Source organism: Labeo rohita, chromosome 4 (genome assembly GCF_022985175.1).
Source record: "Labeo rohita strain BAU-BD-2019 chromosome 4, IGBB_LRoh.1.0, whole genome shotgun sequence".
Classification (NCBI taxonomy): Eukaryota; Metazoa; Chordata; class Actinopteri; order Cypriniformes; family Cyprinidae; genus Labeo; species Labeo rohita.
Window position 1 is genome coordinate 13,047,004 of NC_066872.1, and position 24,582 is coordinate 13,071,585.

At 37.5% G+C, this 24,582-nt stretch overlaps 1 protein-coding gene across 16 annotated transcripts in view; it reads left to right on the forward strand.

Moving 5' to 3' along the window:
* The window catches only part of LOC127164348 (NACHT, LRR and PYD domains-containing protein 3), a 1,126,570-nt gene that overhangs the window by 23,003 nt on the left and 1,078,985 nt on the right, over nt 1-24,582 (forward strand). For 4 of the 16 annotated variants that reach the window (XM_051108230.1, XM_051108231.1, XM_051108229.1 and 1 more), the window contains 2 exons: nt 2,448-2,621; nt 17,051-17,227. The exons of 5 other annotated variants lie outside the window; for them this stretch is intronic. In XM_051108230.1, the coding sequence (XP_050964187.1) occupies nt 2,448-2,621; nt 17,051-17,227 (351 nt within the window). Of the gene's footprint in view, nt 1-2,447; nt 2,622-17,050; nt 17,228-19,198; nt 19,373-24,582 lie in introns of all 16 variants that reach the window. 7 more of the 16 variants (XR_007827625.1, XM_051108234.1, XM_051108233.1 and 4 more) reach the window with 4 other exon arrangements.

Sequence of the window (24,582 nt, forward strand, 5' to 3'; positions counted from 1 at the left end):
TGTACAGATGGCAGAGATGTGTGGTAAAGATCAATTAATGACGTAATCAAACAGACAAAGAACACTATAAATTAGTAGCAGAATTCAGTAGTGCTGTATGTTGTTTCAGGGTTGGCATCATCTGAAGTCCTCTGTGGGGTTGGTATCATCTCTTCTTAAGTGTTCTGGATCCAGACTGGAGCTTGTGAATTCCTAGTTACCACGGGATGTCAATCCCATGGCAGAAACAGAGAACAAATAGGAACATAATTAGCGTAGCTGCTGTTCAAACTAAGAAAATAAGGATTTGTTAAACCAGTGCTAAAAGATTAATAATGAACATCTGATCAGATATAACTGCAGGAAAAGTTTATGAGATGCATTATTCGAATGCTTGGCTAAAAAGATGTGTCTTTAATCTAGATTTAAACAGAGAGAGTGTGTCTGAACCCCGAACGTTATCAGGAAGGCTGTTCCAGAGTTTGGGTGCCAAATGCGAAAAAGCTCTACCTCCTTTAGTGCATTTTGCTATCCTAGGTACTAACAACAGTCCAGAGTTTTGCGACCTTAGGGAACGTGATGGATTGTAGCGTGGTAGAAGACTAGTTAGGTACGCAGGAGCTAAACTGTTAAGTGCCTTATAGGTAAGAAGTACTATTTTATAGCTGATGCGGAACCTAATAGGTAGCCAGTGCAGAGACTTTAAAATTGGGGTAATATGATCGTATTTTCTTGACCTGGCAAGGACTCTAGCAGCTGCATTTTGGACTATCTGTAGCTTGTTTATTGTAGATGCAGGACAATCACCTAGTAGTGCATTACAATAGTCCAGTCTATAGGTCATGAATGCATGAACTAGCTTTTCTGCATCAGAAACGGGTAACATGTTTCGTAGCTTGGCAATGTTTCTAAGATGGAAGAATGCTGTTTTTGTCACATGAGAAATCTGACTTTCAAAAGACAAGTTGCTGTCTAATATAACACCCAGGCTTTTGACTGTAGTGGAAGTAACAGTACATCCATCCAGTTGTAAATTGTAAGTCAAAAGATTCTGTGTATTGTTTTTTGGTCCAATAAGTAATATCTCTGTCTTATCTGAATTTAATAGCAGAAAATTATTGGTCATCCAATCTTTTACATTTTTAACACACTCTGTTAACTTCGATAATTTAGACGTTTCATCTGGTCTTGTTGAGATATATAGTTGAGTATCATCAGCATAACAATGGAAACTAATCCCGTGTTTTCTAATAATATTACCAAGGGGCAGCATGTATATTGAGGGCAGCATGTATATAAAACATGGAAACCCCAATGTGTGTATGTGTGCTTAATGTATTTGTAATCATTTTAAGGGACACTGAATATTAATGCAGTTAATGCAATGTCCAATAAAGCCTGTTTTAAAGCACTTAATTTATGACTTTTTCAGATTTTCTGTGACCTAATCTAATATGCGATGAATAAATTGTCAACAAAACATTATCAAACTTTTTACATGAGTTAATTAAACACGTTAGTTACAGTGCCAATCAATGATGAACTCACTATTTGTATATAGTCCATGGGCGTCGGAACCATTGAATGCGGGTGAGACAGGACCCACCCACTTTTGAAGACCAATGATATCAGACCCACCCACTTTTACCGTCTCTAATTCGGCGAATATGTCTGCGCACTTTTTAGAGCACCATCAGTCAAATACATTCCACATGATGAATGCGCTAATAGATTAAGCTCTATACTCACGCGTATGAACAGGCAGCATCTGGGGTGGAGGAGTGGACGGAGCGGGCGCGGGTGCATCAGGCGCAATCATCAAACATATTTAAAAGGTCCTGACCGCATCGCTGTCTATACTAGGTGTGTTTAGGGAATATTCGCGCCCGCTGCACTTCTGTAACACAGCTAAGTAAACAAAGCATCTGAGTGTATCTGCTGCTCAGATACACCTAAGCCTACTCGATACTTTATTCAAACTTTTAGATTATTTCATTCATTTTTATATTTACTGAAAACAAATGCCTTTCTGATTTAAAATGAGATGTGAAAAAGCAAAAGAATTTCGGCAACAGGTGGATGCGAACTCAGGTCATTTGCGTCAAATCGCTTTATCGCTTACGCCACTGAAATCGCATTCTAACAGCTGTCTTTTGTAGTGTTGTCACGTTACTGGATAGAGGCAATATACATAATAAAAGGCACCATACTACGGAAAATGGCATATACTCCAGTAATTTTTTGGGGAGAGGACCCACCCACATTTATTTTGCTTCCGACGCCCATGATATAGTCTGTTAATGTATAAACTACCATGGAACTATAATAGTTTTGAAATTATTTAAAAGTGCTTTGTTCTTGTATTCTTATTATAAAGTGTTATTCAGTACAAACATGCAGATTATAAACTATATAACCTATATGAAAAATTCACATTAATATGGCTGTTTGTTTTGTTCTCTTCATAGGTTGTGTGGGTGTGAAATCACTGCTCAGTCCTGTGAGAATTTGTCATCAGTTTTGAAATCCTCAAACTCTGTCCTGAGAGAACTGGATCTGAGTAAAAATGACCTGCAGGATTCTGGAGTGAAGCTTCTTTCTGAAGGACTAAAGAGTCCAAACTGTCAGCTGGAGATACTGAGGTAACTGGTTTTCCATAAAATAATTAACAAAAGGCTACCACAATAAATGACCACTGAATTTCATCAACAAATGTTTAATCTGCTTTCAATGCAATGCCAGAACAAGAGACAAAAACATTCCCAGATAGCATCCGGATGTGGGCCACCTTTGGCAAAAAAATATGGCACAATCAACAAAGGCTAATCAGAGTTGACACCAGCGACTATATATTATTTACACTTAAAAATGTTCAAGTAACGTCTTTTTCCTGATTGTTCTGCAACCACATTTTTTGTATGTTCACATATTAAACTGACACAATGCGCATCAAGTTTTTGTGGAAAAAAAAAAAAGACTTTCAAACAGTCCTCATCTCTGCCAAACAGCCACGTTGACGGCACACATGCTTAGACGCAGATTGAGAGAGACTGAAAATGACAGAGGCGTGTCAGTTGTGTGGATACTGGCAATATCGTTAACATTTCTCATTAATAATTGATACTATGGCTTCTTGTTATCAAGATCTTAGTCTATATGCTACAGTGGTGCATTGCTGCCTTGCTTTTTTCCACTCAATTATGTCATAATAACGAGATTTTATGTTGTTTTAACGACATCTTTTCTCGTTATAACAAGATGTTATGTCGTTAAAACAACATAATTATCTTGTTAAAATTACATATTTTCTCATAAAAAGAGGATCCACAGGAGAGATTATAGAAATACATTTTAAATGTATTTTCATGTAATGAAAATTCATGTTTATTAGGATTCAAAATGGTGTATTATTATTATTATTATGGCCTATTCTTCCTCTTCTTCTTCTTCTTCTTAGGCCTATTATTGTTATTGTTGGACAAACGAAAATTAAGCTGGATTTTTTGACTCCACTTTTCATCTCTGCCTGGCTTTACTGTCTCATCACACAGAATAAGAGTTCATCTCATGTACCGTTCTGCAAATTAGTCACAATAACGTTTCTTCATGCTGTTGCATAGGCTATGTTTCTTGCAAATATACATTTCATAGAAAGCTCAACACTGCACTTCTCGGGTCGGCGGTGCCGGCGCCATCTCTTGCATTTTGATAACACAGGAAAGAAATATAAATGTCTGCTTTATTTTGTGTACTTTTACAATAACAACAAAACGTTATAAAATGCTTTTTTTTTAATCCTAATAAACATGACGCTCTTTACCATGACAGACGCGATCGCTTTAAGACCGCAGTGAACCTATTATATGTTTGTTTTTACTACTATAGTATGAAATGAACATGAATTAACATCAAAAGTTAGGCTATTTTATAAGAACTTACTGAAATGTCTCATGTAATCGCTCGTTCTGTGTCAAACTGGAAAACGTGTAAAGGTGTAAACTACTATTGTTACATAACAATAGATTTACTTCAGAATGACTGAAATGTTTAAATGTAAAAATAGTAATAATAATAAAATAAAAATAAAACACATTTATTCTTACAGGAGCCAATGACTCCTTACTCAATTCTTTTTTTTTTTTTTTTTTTTTTTGTACTGTATAATGATAGCTCTCACAGACTTACTGTGTAGGTAGAGTCTGAGTGAGAAGCATTTAGGTTCAAATTTGTAAAGAACTTTTTTTGAACATTTAGGGAGGACTATTTTAAATTTCCCTTCACAATATGTTGAGTATTGTTGATGCATAACTCACTTAAGGCTTACTGTGGCCCAGATAATGTATATATATGGTTTATTTGGTTTATTATTAGCTAAAATGTGGCTGTGCAGTGGCCTGTTTGTGGAGCACTGCCAAAATGCCACCATTCCATGCAGCATGTGGACCACATGAGGAATGTGGGGAAGGCCAGGGTTAGAATAAGAATCAACTGTGGCCCACATTAGGTTTATTTATTTATTTGGTTTATTTGGTTGGCTTACATGTGGTAATGCTAAGGCTTACTTGAGGCCCAATTCTGGCATACAGGACCAGACTTCCCAAATGCCATTATACCACATGATATGTGGTCCAGAACAAGGTGTTGGGTCAGTGTTGCCCAGATTGGGCCAGTTCTGGGCCCATATTTATCAAGCTTCTCAAAGTGACATTTTAGTCTTAAGTGCTGAAAATTCATGAAATTTACTCCTATTTTCAAACTTTAGTATAAAAGCAAGTTATCAAGTTTGTTAAAGCTAAGAATCACTCTTACTCTCCCACTTATTTACAGTTTTTCTCAATTGCTTAAACATTTCTTGAAATGATGCCTCTTTTTTGCAAAACTCTAAACACAGATCCGTGACTTCTAACTCAATTCCCTGAACTTACTATATTCAGGTCAAAATAAAGCTCTCCATTGTAAACAACTCAATCTTGCTGAAAAAAACAAACAACTTTGCTCTCAGACATGACACACAAACCCTCAAAAACACACACAATACAACACAGTTTTACACACTGATGAGATCAATTCACACTTTTACTAGTGGTCTGACAAAAACGGACGCGACCTCGGGCCACTGAAAACGCGTTCTAACAGCTGTCTTTTGTAGTGTTCTCACGTTACTGGATAGAGGCAATATACATAATAAAAGGCACCATACTACAGAAAATGGCATATACTCCAGTAATTTTTGGGGGGGAGGACCCGCCCACATTTATTTTGCTTCTGACACCCATGATATAGTCTATTAATGTATAAACTACTAATGAACTATAATAGTTTTGAAAATATTTAAAAGTGCTTTGTTCTTGTATTCTTATTATAAAGTGTTATTCAGTACAAACATGCAGATTATAAGCTATATATGTGTGGGACCTGCAATTTTCTTACAGTTAGTCCACAAGTTCTGACGCGTATCTTTCTTATTGAACTCGTGTACTCAAGACTCGGAAGTCCCTGAATTCCTTTTGTTTCTTTGTTTATTTTCAACATCAAACGTTCAACACTTCTTACAGTCTTCCTGCATAAATCCACTAGGGTTACAACAACTTATTTGCTGTATCTTGATGAACTGTGATTCCAGTTATGACTGTTTTAAAATACGGTCAAAAGCTTGTGTTCTCCAAAACTTGCGCATCTTAATAACTTCTCCCGTGTGTCAATAATCATACAACTACACAATTACGGAATGACATCACTAGACATGCGCAGAAAAAATTAATATGAACTGAAAATATACAGAATAATACAACACAAATTATGATAATCATAAATGAATGTTTAAATAATGAATTATGAAATATGGCTCTTACATTTCCAGCCCCTAATTGACAGGCAAGGAGACTGACAATTACTTTTTTTTTTTTTTTTTTTTTTACAACAACAGAGCCATGCAATTTTACCATTCACATTAATTGTCACTGTAAACTTGAAAGGACACTTTAAAGTGTCCATATATTTGCATACCAAAGAAACAGTCATAGATAATTATGACACAATTAACAGTCCATTTCACATATGAGGCACAACTTGTCAATGGGTCTTTCCAGAGTATTGGTCTTAGTTTTAACCAACACACGTCTCACAAGTCCTTTTTTTATCAGGAAACACTTTCATGATTTGTCCGAAGACCCATGAATTTCTTGGAGAAGACTCATCAATTATTAGAACTACATCTCCAACCGAAAGGTTTTTTCTTACTTGAAACCATTTTTGACGTTCCTGAAGCAAGGGCAAATATTCACGCACCCACTGCTTCCAGAATAAGTCAGAAAGGTACTGAATTTGCTTCCACTTGCGACCTGCATAGATGTCCTCTTTTTTTTTTTTTTTTTTTTTTCTTTCTTATTTTTCTTTCTTATTTTTAATTGAATGATCATCCACAATGATAGCTTGAAAAGGGATCCTGTCAAACCAACCAATCTCTATGTCCTTCCACCTTGCTTGATATTCTGGGTTGCACCAACAAACTATTATTCTTAACTGTGCTGCCTAAAAATATTGTTGTAAATATGGGAGAGCAACCCCTCCTTTATCTTTACTCAGTTGAAGGGTTTTAAATTTTACCCTTGGTTTCTTGCCTTGCCATATGAATCTGGAGATTAGTTTATCCCATTCTGAGAACTGTTTTTTGGGCAAGGGAACAGGCAAAGACTGAAATAGATAGAGCAGTCTTGGAAGTATGTTTTGCTTGACTGAATCTAACCTAGATCTCATGCTAAAAAATGGTAAAAGATTCCATCTTGCAATGTCAAGTTTTATTTTTTTATATAATTTCATAATTGAGCATTTCTAAATTGTTCATATCCTTGGGGATATTTATTCCTAAGTATTTAATAAATGTTAGATCCCATTTTAAGGAGTAATCTTTTTTTCATTTTGTTTGGGGGGTTATAATTAAAGGTCAATACCTGTGTTTTTAAAATATTTAATTTAAATCCTGAAAAAGAGCTAAATGTTTTTAATGTTTCCATTAACTCAATCAATGACTCAGTTGGATCCTTTAGATAAACTAATATGTCATCAGCAAATAGTGCTATTTTATGTTCATCATTTTTGATGTTAATACCTTTTATTTTAGAATTTTGCCTGATCCATTGCCCCAGGGGTTCGATAAACAATGCGAAGAGCAGAGGAGAGAGAGGGCACCCCTGTCTAGTACCCCTCTCAAGTGCAATGTTCTTCGATAAATTACCATTTATTTTAATTCTTGCGGTGGGACATGAATATATATTTTGAATTACTTTAATAAATTTCTCATGAAAATTTAATTTGGTAAGAATGCCCTTAAGAAAAAGCCAATTGACAGAGTCAAAAGCCTTCTCCGCATCAAGGCTTAGGAGAACAGCTTGTAATTTAGAATCTTGAATATGATTGATAATTTGGAGAGTCCTTCTGATGTTGTCTTGTGTTTGCCTACCCCGAATAAAACCAGTCTGGTCAGAGTTAATTAGTTCCGGCATTATCAATTCTAGTCTTTTAGCTAGGATTGAGACAAACAACTTGTGGTCCATGTTCAGGACAGAGATTGTTCTATAAGCTGAACAATCTTGTTTGTTTTTCCCCTCCTTTGGAATAACAGAGATAGTGGCTTCACTCCACGAGGGCGGCAAGTCTCTTCCATGTAAAACATGATTAAATGCTGGTAATAAAATGGGGATAAGTTGTTGTCTAAATACCTTATACCACTCAGATAAAAACCATCTGGCCCCGGTGACTTGTTTGTTTTAAGCCTGGATATTGCTTTATTTAACTCCTCCTCAGTTATATCCGCAGTTAATTCAGCATTCCAGTTATCACTAAACGAAGAAAGTTTTAAGGGAGTGAGAAAAGAATCAATTTCAACAGAATTTACAGTCTGTGCTTGAGTATAAAGTTTTTTGTAATAATTTTCGAACACTCTCTGAATATCTTCTGACTTATGGAATAGCTGTTTTGATATTGGGTCTTGTATCCTCTGTATTGTCGCATCGGCCTGTTGCTTACGTAACTTTCTAGCTAATAGCTTCATTGCTTTGCCTCCAGACTCATAATATTTTTGTTTTAAAAACGTTACGTTTTTCTCTATTTCTTGTGTATATAGGCAATTCAACTCTGTTCTAACTTTCTTAATTTCTTGAGACAAATTTTTATTAGGATCCTTCTTGTTTTCCAATTCTAATTTATTTAGACTGTTTGTAAGTCTGTTAAGTTGTTCAAGTCTACATTTCTTTAATTTAGACGTAATGGCTATAATTTTACCCCTAAGAACTACTTTACATGCGTCCCATATTATAGAAGGAACTAAACCATTATCATTCTGCTCCACATATTGTTCTATTTCTGCTACAAGTTGTTCCCTAATCGCTCTATTATTCAGGATGCCAGAGTTTAATCTCCAGGAAGTGTTTTTTGGTTTAATCTCTAAATTTAGATAAAGTGATATTAATGCATGATCAGATATATCAATTAATCCTATATTGCAATTTTTAATTCTAAATTTGTCTTGTCCAAACGCTAGAAAGTAATCAATTCTTGAATATGATGTATGTCGATGTGAATAATAAGTATAGTCTCTATGTCCTGGATGAAAGTCTCTCCATACATAAATCAGACCTATTTCTTTTATCATTGTATTTATATGTTTTCTTAATGGACTCGCCAAATGGGTGGAAGTGTTCGAAGAATCTCATTTAGGGTCTAATAAAACATTTAAATCCCCACCGCAAAGAAAGATGCCTTGTGATTCGGATGCTATTAGGTTAATCAAAGTCTTAAAAAAAGGAACATTTACTACCTGGAGGAGCATAGACGTTAAGAATAGTGACTAAGGTGCCCTCAACTCTGCCTCGTATCATTATGTATCTACCCTCTCTGTCTTTTATTTCTGCAAGATGCTCATAAGTCACTTTATTAGAGATTAAAACTGCAACCCCTCTCCTACATCCAGATCCAAATGACGCAGAAAAAACGTATTTAAACCCCATCCGATTTAATTTGTTATGCTCTATTACACTGAGATGAGTCTCTTGAAGCAATGCTATCTCAATTTTCTCTTTTTTAAGTTTAGTTAGAATCTTGCTTCTTTTTTTACAGGATTAAGTAACCCATTTACATTATATGATGCTACCTTTATGTAATTACTCATTTTCCTTTAATCCACCTATTTTCCTGTGTTTTTGATCCAATCTTCTCACAGTTGTATAACAATCATCTGATAACATCCCCTTCTGAGTATGCATTGAACATGAACAGGTAAACAAAGAACAACCAGAACTTTCGAGTAAAAAAGGTGAAACTATAAAAAATAAAATCAAGACTTCCAAGTAAGGGGTCGCAACATATCGACCCTTCAGTGAGCAAGGATGACAAGTATGCTCCATGGGAAAAACCTCTTGTACTTGCGGTGTACTAAGGGCCCATGCACTTAAAGTCATATCGACGTAGAAACTGTTCATCCTTTCCTTCGATAAAATTTGCACTTAACACATATGTCTTCTCAAATCGGGAAGTGAAACTAATAAAATGACGATGAAAGTACTTTAAGAAAAGCATCAGTGTACCTTCAATTTCTGTCCCAAAGAAAAGATATTTCTTATCCTTCACTTATCTTCTGTTTGTGAACGTCTAAATGCAAGAAGTTTGTCTTTGTAGGATGGATGTGTACCACGTTTCTTGCCGGTCTTTCTCCAGGTCAGCCGCTGAACACGCTCAGTCAGCGAGGAAGGTGTGCTGAGTACGGTCACCGGGAGACCTCTTTTCACCATATCGGTCGTTGCCTCCTCCGCGGAGTTGTAGATAACTGTGCCTTCAGTGTAGAACACTCTTAACCTGGCCGGGAATCACGCTTGAAATCTGATGTCGTGTTCACTCAGCATCCTTTTTGCATCTTGATATTTCCTCCATTTCCACAGCACATCGGGAGCATAGTCATGATCGAAAAAAATCCTGTTACCTTTCCATTCGACCACTCTCTTCTCCCAGGCCGTTTTGATAACCAACTCCTTCGTTCTGTAGTTGAGAAACTTGGCGATTATCGAGCGTGGTTTGGCTTCAGCTGATGGAGTAGGCGCGAGCGCTCTGTGAGCCCGTTCAATCTGGAGGTCCACCGGCGGGTTCAGATCCAGAGTCGATTTAAGTAAATCCTCCAGGAAAGAAATGAAGTCGGAAGAGTTTGCCTCCGCTTTTTCAGGTACGCCATAAATCCTGATGTTTGACCGTCTGGCTCGGCCCTCTTGGTCATTTAGCCTGGCTTCAAATTGCTCAGTTAGCGGTATCATCTCTTCCAGCACTTCTTCCGTGTTTTGGATTCGGGTCTTAGCTTCATCTATTCTATTTTCAGCCTCTTCAATTCTTTTATTAGACTTATTCAATTCTTCTTTTATATCCTGAAGTTGTTTGTGGTTGTCCTGTCGAAAGTCCTTAATCTCGTTGAGAATCTTTGCCAGGCTAATTTGATCTCCCTCATATGCTCCGTCACGGCTCGCGGTATTCTGTTCGTGTACGTTTGGGTTGTTATCATCGTCTTTTGTAGCGTTTTTTCTTGGTCTTCCCCTTTTCTCCACAGTTGCCCCCTCCATAACTTTGTCAGCACTTAAAAATTTGTTAATTTCTTACTCTGGGGCACCGAATTTGTGCAAATTTACAGAGCTAATGAATTATGCTGCCGTTTTGGAAAAGACGCAGACCGGAAGTCCGATGTCCTCTTTTTTGAAAAGTCCAGGAGGCAAGTTTGGCTGTCTTTTCATCAACAGCAGGTGGTTGGGTGTCAAGGGTTCCAGATCTGTGGGATCATCCATAGCAGTGGTAGGGGGTCGGTCATTCATTATTGCTTCCACTTTACACAGGAATGTATGCAAGCTCTCATCAGTTAGTGTTTGCTCTTTCAGTACAGATCTCAAGATCTTTCTGACTGATCTTATCTGCCTTTCCCATATTCTACCGAAATGAGACCCAGAAGGTGGGTTGAATATCCACTGTATCCCTTTTTGCATGAGAGTGCATTAAATTTTTGACTGATTCCACTGTTGGATGGCTTTACGCAGTTCAACCTCAGCACCTATGAAGTTAGTTCCATTGTCAATTCTCATGATTGACACCTGACCTCTCCTGTGTCGAATGGCATTCAAACAGGAGTCTGTGTCCAATGAATGTGCAACTTCAATATGCACAGCTCTTGTTGTCAATCAAGTAAACAATACACCATGCCTTTTAATATTACTTCTACCTTGTCTGACGTTAAAGGGTCCAAAATAGTCTACTCCTACGTTAGTGAAGGGTGGATGATCTGGTGTTACTCTGTCATATGGTAGTTCTGACATATTTTGTTCACCAGCCTTTGCTCTGATCTTTCTACATGTCACACAACTGGGAGGGGAGTTAGCAGTCATTAGCAGTCGTAATCCAGAATTTTTGCGGCAATTTTGAAAGCATATAATTCCTTCCACAATGTCCAACTTTTTCATGAATGTCTCTTAAGATTAAAGTTGTGATATGTGAATCTTTAGGTATAATGACTGGGTGTTTTACATGCTCAGGCATTGCAGACCTACCAAGACGTCCTCCAACCCTCTGCACTTCATCCTGCAGTACTGGATCTGGTTGGGAAAGGCAACTGTTCCTTTTTACAGATGCATTACCTTTTTGCAACATGGAAATTTCTTCTTTGAATTTTTGGCTTTGAATGAACTTGATGACTTCGTTTTCTGCTCTTGTTAAGTCCTGAATTGTCAGAGACTTGTGGTTTTCTGCCATCCACACATCTTTCAACTTTTTTTGTTTTTTGTTTAAGCATGTCCTTGACACGGAGAATCCAGGCAACAGATCTTTTCAACTTGTACCAATCAGAATGATAATTGATCAGTTTGCTCACAGCATCTGTGCTCTCTGTAGCACTCACGAGATTCACTGAAGCTGAATGTTTAATCTCATTGTCATCCTCTTTTATCGACAGGTCATGAATGTTCTCAGGCCATCTACATTCTGGTCCTTTGAGAAAAGAGGGACCATGGATCCAGTTGATGTTTTTCATGAATTTTTCACAAGAAACTCCCCTGGATGCAGAATCAGCTGGATTTTTTGAAGTGCTGACATACCTCCACTGCTGCGGCTTGGTTCTATTGGCAACAAAAGTTTTGAAACAAAGTTTTTCATTTTCAATATATCTCAAAACAGTTGTACTGTCAGTCCAAAATATAGAGTCCAGTAACTCCATTTCCAGTTCACCTTTCAACATCTTGTCAGTGTTCACAGCAACTACTGCTGCAGTCAATTCCATACGCGGAATAGTGGTTTGTTTCAGAGGTGCTACACGAGACTTCCCCATCACTAACAGTACACCTCCTACACCTCTACCTGTTACTTTCAGACGAAACCACCACTTCTATTACAGCCGATGATCTCGCCACATTCTTTACTGACAAAACTACAACTATCAGCAGCCAGTTCTCGGCTCCACGCATACAGGAACTAATACAGACTACATCCACAGCTAACACCCCACTCTTCTCCTTCTGTCCCCTCTCTGAGGCAGAAGTATCCAAACTTCTCCTCTCCAGCCATCCTACAACATGCCCACTAGATCCGATCCCCTCTCACCTTCTCCAAGCAATCTCTCCTACACTCTTACCAGCACTTACACACATCATCAACACATCTCTCCTCACAGGCACTTTCCCCACTGCATTCAAGCAGGCTCGGGTAACCCCACTGCTCAAAAAACCTACATTGAACAGTTCACTTATAGATAACTATAGACCGATCTCTCTCCTTCCATTCATAGCAAAAACACTCGAACAAGTCATTTTTAACCAAGTATCACTATTTCTTGCGCAGAACAGTTTATTGGATGCTAACCAGTCAAGGTTCAGGAGTGGCCACTCAACTGAAACTGCAGTACTGTCAGTCACTGAAGCCTTGCGGATTGCAAAACCTGATTCCAGATCATCAGTACTCATTTTGCTGGATCTTTCTGCTGCTTTTGACACTGTGAACAATCAGATCCTCCTGTCCACCCTCTCATCACTGGGCATCACAGGGATACCACAGGGAATCCTATCTCACAGGTAGGTCCTTCAGGGTGGCCTGGGGAGGGGAGGTATCCAAAGCACATCGTCTGGCCACTGGGGTTCCTCAGGGATCAGTTCTTGGACCCCTCCTCTTCTCCATATACACTACATCACTGGGGCCCATCATACAGGCACATGGCTTCTCTTACCACTGCTATGCTGATGACACACAGCTCTATCCTTCATTTCAACCAGATGATCCTGCACGGATCTCAGGCTGCTTGGCGGACATCTCGGAGTAGATGAAAGAACATCATCTACAGCTCAACCTTGCAAAGACTGAGCTCCTTATTTTCCCTGTCACTCCGACTCTACAGCATGATTTCACCATCCATTTAGGTACATTAAGAATTACCCATCAAGTTCTGCCAGAAATCTTGGTGTTATCTTTGATGACCACCTCACTTTCAAAGACCATATTGCTAAAACTGCTCGATCTTGCAGGTTTGCCCTATACAACATTAGAAAGATCAGGCCCTTTCTTACAGAGCAGGCCACACAACTTCTTGTCCAGGCCCTTGTCATCTCCAGGCTGGACTACTGCAATGCTCTTCTAACCGGTCTTCCCTCATGCACAATCAAACCTCTACAAATGATTCAAAATGCAGCAGCACGACTGGTCTTCAACAAGCCCAAAAGGGCCCATGTCACACCTCTCTACATCTCCCTGCACTGGCTCCCAATTGCAGCTCGCATCAAATTCAATACACTGATGCTGGCATATAGAACAGCCACAGGTTCGGCGCCCGCCTACCTCCACTCTCTGCTACCAATCTACACTCCCTCCAGAACTCTGAGATCCGCCAGTGAGCGACGCCTCATTGTACCATCACAAAGAGGCACAAAATCAGAACATTCTCTTACACCGTTCCTGGCTGGTGGAATGATCTTCCCATCACTATCCAGAATGCCAACTCCCTTACAACTTTCAAGCGACTGCTGAAAACCCATCTCTTTCGACACTATTTGACATAAAAAAAAAAAATAAAAAATCCTTTACTCTACTCTTTTCCCTTTCTAGCCTGTACTTTTTTAAACAATGCCTGTTATACGGTATTATGAGCACTTCCTAAGTCGTTTTGCCTCTTTAGGGCTAATCGCTTGATGTATTCCCCACCTGTAAGTCACTTTGGATAAAAGCGTCTGCTAAATGAATAAATGTAAATGTAAATGTAAATGGAAGGCCGATGTAGTAGTGACTGTCGGTAAACTGCAGAGAGTTAGACACAGAATCTAAAAACTGATAATCCTCTTGTGACAACTCGGCTTTATCATCACAATTTTGTTCAGGAAAATCATGGTTGTGCTGTTGTATCAGCATTTGTTCCACACTTTCAATGGAAATTCTGTTGACTGTAACACTTGCCTGCTTGTTGTCGTACATGCTCTCTTCGACCGGTTCTCGAAGAGGTCTATTCAGAATCCATCCAAGAGCAGTCTTTACTGCATATGGCCCATTGTGCCTACTGTTAATTACAAGACACTTCCACTGTCTTGTCACTTTTCTTGGACTTGATTTCAACAGGTACTATGGTGAGAACGCAATTGTCTCCAGCCCCAGTACAGGCACTTGTTTCATGACTCACTGTAGCAGGCAAGGTATTAACGGTTTCAGTTTCATCAACTTTTACCATTACCTTTCCATGAGCTGTGTCTTGTGCGGCGATGTGTAGCATGCAAGGATGTTTCTTTGTGCACAACTGACATGTGATTCTTCTTGTGCAGTCTTAAGTGGGTTTGATATTACTTTTGCTTGTCGGTCAACAAATTCCACCAACTGTACAAACTTGGCTCTTTTCCGACTGTGCTCCTCGTACTCGTAGGTGTGGGCCCTCCATCTTTCACGCAATTTGTAGGGCAGTTTTGAGATAATAATCCTCATGTTGGTAGGATTATCTAACTCATCCATGTATTCAATGTCTTCCATAACATTGCGGCAAGTTACCAAAAACAAGGAGAAAGCGCCTAATGACTTTCCATCCTCTGACTTTATTTCAGACAATTTGAATGCCTTTTGAATTCCAAACTGTTGCAATTGTTAGCTCATTTCCAAACCTTTCATGTAACAGTTTCATTGCTTCTGCATAACCACGATGATCTGGCATATGCTGGCAGCTCTTCACAAGATCTCTAGGCTCTCCTCTAGTATACTGCTCAAGAAAGTATAACTTATCAGTATTACTATCAGCTCAGGATTCAACAGCATGTTCAAACGCTTTCATAAAAAACCTGAACTCAAGAGGGTCTCCATGAAACAAAGGAACATCAAGCTGAGTTAAAGAAGACTGCCTTTGACTCTTCGCAAGCATTTCTGTGATATCTGTCTGACGTTGCATCACTCTCTGAAGCTCTACTGTATCAATATTATGGCATGAAGACTCATTGTCTTGGGTAGACCGTTCCTTTGTCTTCTTAGGTATGACACTTATGGGCACACTTGAATGGACTGCCTCACGATGTGATGACATTTTGCCATATTTTGATGACACACTGTACTCATCATGTTCATAATGCTCCAACTGGGAACATCTGCACCACTCGATTTGGTGACCACACTCTGACTTGCATAATGCTGTCGTTCTTCACAATCCTGATACACTTTTATTGTAGCATCGGACATTGCAAGAGCTGTTTCGATTTCCAGCTTTTCCATTTCAGCCTTTAATTGTGCTTCCTTCATTTCTAATGCCTGCCGTTCTTTTAAGATTGCTGCTTTAGCCAACAAAGCTGCTCTGTTAGCTTCTTCCTTAAGACAAGCTGAGGATGCTGTAGAGATTGAGGACCTTTTGGATACAGACGTCATTCCACTTCTAGACTTATTAGAAGCGAGTGTCTTAGACGCCACCATTGACACACTGTCCATCGTCGAAACTTCTTTGTCACATATTTGAGACATCTTAATGCTGTTCTTAGTTTCCTCAATCCACAACTTCACTTTTTCCATGAATTTTTTGCAGCACAGCAATTTAGGTTGATACCAGAAGTCCTGATCAGGTTCATGTTCTTCTTTTTTTTAAGTACAACAACACTGCAGCATAGCTTTCAACAAATTCTTCAAACAGCCTTTTGTAGTTCTTGCAATACTTAGTTTCAACATCATTCAAATTGCAAGAATTTTCCATAAGCAATTCAATTTCATTGGATTTTGCAGTTAATTGCCTCAACTTACCTATTCTGGTGTTTATCGTATTGTGAAGCTTCTCTTCCAAACCCTTGTCGGTGAGCGCCCTCACACGCTCAGACTCGGTAATAGCAGCGTCGTCATTGTCGTCTGCCATAGTGAACTTCAAAGCGAGCAAATCCTCTTACAATTTCAATTACTTATCAATACTTACTGCAAGCGATTAAAGATGACCAATCTTCCTTCATTCATGACTCCAACATGCGCGAAACTGCACAAAATTTCGCATGCGCGTTCTTCCGTCTACATTTACATGCAGGGAAAGTGCACTCTTAAGTCACTTATCTTCTCTTGAATGACGGAGTAAGCTTTTGACATGTCTGGGACATGCAATTTTCTTACAGATAGTCCACAAGTTCTGACGCGTATCTTTCTTATTGAATTTGTTTACTCACGACTCGGAAGTACATGAATTCCTTTTGTTTCTTCGTTTATTTTCAACATCAAACGTTCAACACTTCCTGCATAAATCCACTAGGGTTACAACAACTTATTTGCTGTATCTTGACGAACTGTGATCCTGTTTCAGATTACGGTCAAAAGCTTGTGTTCTCCAAAACTTGCGCATCTTAATAACTTCTCCCGTGCATCAATAATCATGCAACTACGCAATTACGGAATGACATCACTAGACATGCACTAGACAAAACTAATATGAACTGAAAATATACAGCATAATACAACACAAATTATGATAATCATAAATTAATGTTTAAATAATGAATTATGAAATATGGCTCTTACAATATAAAAATAAATTGAAAAATTCACATTAATATGGCTGTTTGTTTTGTTCTCTTCATAGGTTCTGTGGGTGTGAACTCACTGCTCAGTCCTGTGAGAGCTTGTCATCAGTTTTGAAATCCTCAAATCCTCAAATCCTAAAAGAGCTGGACCTGAGTAACAATGACCTGCAGGATTCTGGAGTGATGCTTCTTTCTGAAGGACTGAAGAGTCCAAACTGTCAGCTAGACATACTGAGGTAACTGGTTTTCCTTTAAATAATTAACAAAATGTTACCACAATAAATGGCCACTGAATTTTGTCAACAAATGTTTAATCTGCTTTCAATGCAATGCCAGAACAAGAGACAAAAACATTTCCAGATAGCATCCGGATGTGGGCCACCTTTGGCAAAAATATGGCACAATCAACAAAGGCTAATCAGGGTATAAATGTGGTCCAGGTATATTAAAATGTATTTGGGTCAGTTTTGGCAAAGATATGGTACAGTAAACACTGGCTAAGGTGGCTGTGAGCCTAAAGTGGCCCACATATAATATGACAAATATTGGCCAAATAATTCATAACAATTTGGGCCACTTTTGGCAAATATATGGCACAGTCAGCTTTGGCTAATCAGTATGTAAGCCTAACTTCTCCCACATTTAACATAAAACAGATGAAGGCCACTTCTGGTTTGGATGTAGCACTTGACACTGGCTAATTGAAATGTACATTTGAAATAGTAAATATGGCCTAAATATTTTAATAGAATTTGGCTACTTTTAGTAGGATGCAACACAGTTAACTGATGCAGGCTGATCTGGATATGAGTCTTAAGATACATAACCAGCAATTTATTTTTTGAAACATGCTTTTAATGGCATTTGTTTTTATGTGTACTGTGCAAAAAAAAAAAAAAAAAAAAACAGAAGTGCACTATCACAGGGCTCCAGACTGTGAACAAAAATATTAATTTGCGAGTGAAGTTTTTGCTGAGGTTGGCACCAGCAACTATATGTTATTTACACTTAAAAATGTTCAAGTAACGCCTTTTTCCTGGTTGTTCTGCGATCACATCTTTTGTATGTTCACATATAAACTGACACGATGAGCATCAAGTTTTTGTGTAAAAAAAAAAAAGACTTTCAAACAGTCCTCATCTCTGCCAAACAGCCGTGTTGACGGCACACATGCTTAGACGCAGATTGAGACACTCAATCATTTCATCTTATGTTGTTTTAATGACATCTTTTCTCGTAATAACAAGATATGTTGTTAAAACAAAATTATCTTGTTAAAACAACATCTTTTTTCGTAAAAATTAGGATCTGCAGGAGGGATTATAGAAATACACTGTTTTAAATGTATTTTCATGTAATGAAAATTCATGTTTATTAGGATTCAAAACAGTGTATTATTATTATTATTATTATGGCCTATTCTTCCTCTTCTTCTATATGTTGTTGTAATGAGATAATTATGTTGTTTTTACGAGATGATGTTGTTTTAACGAGAGAACATCTCGTTATTACGAAAAAAGATGTCTTTAAAATGACATAAGATCTCGTTATTACGACATAATTGAGTGGAAAGTATAATATGTGTGTGGCAGCAATGTGTCACTGTAATATTCTGTGTTCTGTTAATGCGTGAACTTCATATTCGCCTATTTGTGTTGCACTTGCCGTCCAGTAATCGCAATAAGCTTTGTGCTTTGTTACTTTTTAATAAACAAAGTATCAGCTTTAAAATCATTGCAAATTCATAACAAAAATCAAACAATAAATACGGTTTTGACGCTCTTTACCATGACAGACGCGATTTCAGCAACAGGCGGACGCGAACTCTGGTCGTTTGCGTCAAATCGCTTTATCGCTTACGCCACTGAAAATGCGTTCTAACAGCTGTCTTTTGTAGTGTTCTCACGTCACTGGATAGAGGCAATATACATAATAAAAGGCACCATGCTACAGAAAATGGCATATACTCCAGTAATTTTTTGGGGAGAGGACCCACCCACATTTATTTTGCTTCCGACGCCCATGATATAGTCTATTAATGTATAAACTACTAATGAACTATAATAGTTTTGAAATTATTTAAAAGTGCTTTGTTCTTGTATTCTTATTATAAAGTGTTATTCAGTACAAACATGCAGATTATAAACTATATAACCTATCTGAAAAATTCACATTAATATGGCTGTTTGTTTTGTTCATCTTCATAGGTTGTGTGGGTGTGAACTCACTGCTCAGTCCTGTGGGAGTTTGTCATCAGTTTTGAAATCCTCAAACTCTGTCCTGAAAGAGCTGGATCTGAGTAACAATGACCTGCAGGATTCTGGAGTGAAGCTTCTTTCTGAAGGACTGAAGAGTCCAAACTGTCAGCTGGAGATACTGAGGTAACTGGTTTTCCATAAAATAATTAACAAAATGCTACCACAATAAATGGCCACTGAATTTTGTCAACAAATGTTTAATCTGCTTTCAATGCAATGCCAGAACAAAAGACAAAACCATTTCCAGACAGCATCCGGATGTGGGTCACCTTTGGCAAAAAAATATGGCACAATCAACAAAGGCTAATCAGGGTTTAAACCAGATGTGGTCCACATGTTTCAGCAAATGTTTTCCAGGTATATTAAAATGTATTTGGGTCAGCTTTGGCAAAGATATGGTACAGTAAACACTGGCTAATGTGGCTGTGAGCCTAAAGTGGCCCACATATAATATGACAAATATTGGCCAAATAATTCATAACAATTTGGGCCACTTTTGGCAAATATATGGCACAGTCAGCTTTGGCTAATCAGTATGTAAGCCTAACTTCTCCCACATTTAACATGGCAAATATTCCCCATATATCATAGAACAGATGATGGCCACTTCTGGTTTGGATGTAGCACTTGACACTGGCTAATTGAAATGTACATTTGAAATAGTAAATATGGCCTAAATATTTTAATAGAATTTGGCTACTTTTAGTAGGATGCAACACTGATGCAGGTTGATCTGGATATGAGTCTTAAGATACATAATCAGCAATTTATTTTTTGAAACATGCTTTTAACGGCATTTGTTTTTATGTGTACTGTGCAAAAAAAAAAAAAACAAACAAACAAACAAAAAAAAAAACAGAAGTGCACTATAACAGGGCTCCAGACTGTGACCAAAAATATGCTGAGGTTGGCACCAGCGACTATATATTATTTACACTTAAAAATGTTCAAGTAACGCCTTTTTCCTGATTGTTCTGCAGTCACATCTTTTGTATGTTCACATATTAAACTGACACGATGAGTATCAAGTTTTCAGTCCTCATCTCTGCCAAACAGCCGTGTTGACGGCACACATGCTTAGACGCAGATTGAGAGAGATTGAAAATGACAGAGGCGTCAGTTGTGTGGATATTGGCAATATCATTAACATTTCTCATTAATAACTGATACTATGGCTTCTTGTTATCAAGAGCTTAGTCTATATGCTACGGTGGTGCATTGCTGCCTTGCTTTTTTCCACTCAATTATGTCATAATAATGAGATCTTATGTTGTTTTAATGACATCTTTTCTTGTAAAAATGAGGATCTGCAGGAGGGATTATAGAAATATAATACACTGTTTTAAATCTATTTTTATGTAATGAAAATTCATGTTTATTAGGATCGCTTTAACACCGCAGTTCAAGCAACAAGTTAACCCATTATATCTTTGTTTTTACTACTATAGTATGAAATGCACATGAATTAACATCAAAAGTTAGGCTATTTTATAAGAACTTACTGAAATGTCTCATGTAATCTCTCGTTCTCTGTCAAACTGTGGAAAAACGTGTAAAGATGTACACCAGTGTGTAAACATTGTTACATAACAATAGATTTACCTCAGAATAACCATTCGGTGTCCATAAATTCATCAGTCAGTTTGAATAAATAACTATAAAGAGTATTTTGCTGCTGTATGAGACATTATTTTTATATGTCAATATAGTGACATCTGCTGGTGAAAGACTGTCACGAAAGATTGTTTAAATATGGCGTCCCCAGTAAATGACGTAATGAGCTCATGGAACTGTGGAAGACGCCAGCAGATGTAAGGTTTCAGTTGATGCTTATAAGTTCATATTGTGAATAACACCAGTGTGCTAATTACTTCTTGTTTATTACCTTCTTTGTTTTGTGAATAAACCAAGTCATCACACAATTCCATCTCATCATTTGAGCACTATTGAATTCACTGTAACGGCGTCTAGACACAGAAGTGACTCTCTGCACTGCATCAGTAAAGAGAGGCGACTATATTTTTGACGGATAATAATAATAATAAAAATGATGATTGTCTTGCTGTTGTCAAAGGCATCAGCAACAGGCAATATCTCTATCGTCAATACACAATTATATTGTAAATCGGCACACCCCTAAATAGAAGGTTGTGATGACGCTTCGTTTCGTTGTCATAATGTCTTCTCTTGAAAATTCTTTATTGTCAAACGTGTGTTGAATGTAAACTCCCATGAGGATTTTAACCATTCAATGTGAATTTATCTGAGAATATTCTTAAATAAGGAAATCTATTCAGTGATTGGTCTGTGTGTATTTTATAATCCAAAATCCTGTTTGTGGCACGGCAAAGTGTCGTGAATCATTTCTAAGACTGACACTTCAAATATAGTCCTACACTTCGCTTAAATTATGACTGAGATGCTTGATAACTAACTTTTCAGCTCAGTTTTAAGCCAAGAATTGTTTTACACTTAAGTCAATTCTTAGCAGTGTTCTTGAGAGTAATTATTTGATGCTTGATAAATACGGACCCTGGTGTATGTATGCATTTATTTATATATTTATATATGTATGTATGTATTTATTGTGGAATTGCAGCAGAGACTAAAGTTTTAGCACACATATACACTATGGCTACGCAGACAGCGCCGTCTTTGGTTTTGCACAGCTATTCCCTGTATCAGTGCCATAGTTTGACAAAACTCCTCACCACAACCATTCCCTTTAAATAAGCCTTCTAATGATTTGCCAGGTGATGTGCCTTTGGATAATGCAGCCAAATAAAAAAAGCTAATGGCCATCAGTGTAATTTTGTTTTTTTCGTTTTTTTTGGCATTAAAACACTTCAGTTAGCCTAATTCAACACTGGGCGTATTACAACTTAAGAATTATATTCGTATATACTGAGATGTGAAGAATTGTGAACTGTCAACAGGCAAGCGGTGGAATGATTATAATTTGATTATACACATATACAATATACAAGTGAAGTGTACCACTGTATTCACTGACACAAGAAACTAACATTTCTTAGTTCTGCCAGCGTTGTGAGTTTGGGCCACTGATAACATGGATTTTAAAAAATATATTATTTGCAAAGAATATTTTTAATTTAAAATATGTACACATTCACTCTTAATTGTTGCAAAAGACATGCATCATTGGATATTACAGTTTTTCTTAATCGATTTGACACATTTCTTCAAACACAGGTCACTGTTCTCAAAACAGGTAACAGAGTGATCTGAACCACTTTTTAATTGTCCTAAATGGATTGCAAGTTTTCATTAATTTCATACAAATTACAAATCATGCCAATGATTTTCTCAAAACACTATGCACAAAATTCTTAAATGTTTTCATAATATATAAAATATAAAAAATAAAAATAAATAAATTTTAGCTCCTTCTGTCACAAGCATTTATGTATTTTTGTCCAAACACAACAAACAAAACTCTGTAATTTGTCATATCATCAAATGCACATGCTATATTGCCTTAAACTAATAACTGTTCATTTAATAACACACAGAAAACACACTTTTCCTCATTGCCTACACATTTATCACAATTGCTTTAACTATAAAGCGGAAAATACACAAAAAGAAAGAGAAAATCTGCACAAAAGGGGGAGGGGGTTAAACAGAGATGATCAGAGAGGTGGATGTAAAAAACAGTGCATCCTTACTACATTGGTGTAATAAGAAGAGCAAGAGGAGAAACTGTAAGAAGACATGGACAGAGAAGAAGTGTAGAGTGAGGTGGAAGGACAGGTAGCAGGTAGAGACACATTTTAAATAAAATCAGAGTTACACTAATAAACTAAGACATTATGGCCTCTCCTTTAGCGAAACTAGGGAACAGATCCAAAGTCTTTAGAAGAGTCTTTAAAAGAGTGTCAATACTTATAAATACTTATTTAAATGTTGTGCTATGATTTTTGATAGTGCAGATTTGTAGTCCTCCTAGGTCAACTTCTGTTCTTTACATGTACATGTCCAAACATTTTTTTCAAAATTTAAGTTTGAGAACATTCAGTTGGTCATTAAAGTGCTCTTTTGGAACAAGAGGTACAGAACAACACCACTGTCACAAAGGAAGAGGCCTGTGGAGATGATGAGAGGAGCTTGTCAAGCATGGATTCATCCTTCTCACACTTTTTGTTTCCTCTATGATGTTAGCACAGCAAGTATGTAGTGTAGATAAAATGCAGTGCAGATGAAATTCCCTTCCAGATGTAAATGAAAGGCAAGATCAATAATTCACTGTAATTCATGTACAACAGGAAACACACACACATACATTTCTCTGTATCTCTGGATGTGAAATAGTCCATTATAACATTGTTTAGGTCACTGACATCACCAAGATTGAGACGAGCAGCTACTTTGCCATCTCACGATATTAATAAATAAATAAATAAACAGTTTGTGCTGTAGTTAACACAGGACTGGTGGGAAATGTGTATTTATACATCTTTATTATATAGGTTACATGGTTTATTTTGATAGGTTAACTGTTGTGGTGCACCTCCTAGTGCTTTCTTAACACAAGAGAAAGACACAGTCATTTCTGATTGCTGCAATAAATCACCAGTTCTCTGCGCTAAACAAGTGCATTTTGCCAAGATATTTTCAGAGATGATATAAGATATTATATAATAATAATTGAATGAAAACCTAATTTTGGCAAAAAAAAAAAAAAGACATTCAACCTATTTTTCGAATTTATTGAAAATGTCCCAGCACGACATCCCATGGATTTTCCCAGATTGCATCACGTATATACCGAACAGGCAAACATTATGACCACCTTCCTAATATTGTGTTGGTCCCCCTTTTGCTGCCAAAACAGCCCTGAAGTGTCAAGGCATGGACTCCACTAGACACCTGAAGGTGTGCTGTAGTATCTGGCATCAATATGTTTGCAGCAGATCCTTTAAGTCATGAGCTGCGTGGTGGGGCTTTCATAAATCGGACTTGTTTGTTCAGCACATCCCACAGACGCTTGATTGGATTGAGATCTGGGGAACTACGATGGGTATCACATCAGAGGCAGCATGATCAAGAGTCATAAATATCAAATATGTTTGCTCTGACATGATCAGGAGCAGTGAATTAATCATTATGACACCACACAACTGAGGATTTTTTTGGACAAAAAGTTATTTGTGACAAGCCTTGAATCTGGCTATTCCTCCCGGATTGCTTAGGGAGGCAAATCAGGCTTAAAATCTTCAAGTGTGGATTTCAGTGTTGTGTTTACAAGTGTGACTGTGGGAATCTGCAAGCAGCTTCTTATTTAATTTTAGAACAAGAAGTTTTGTTTTTAA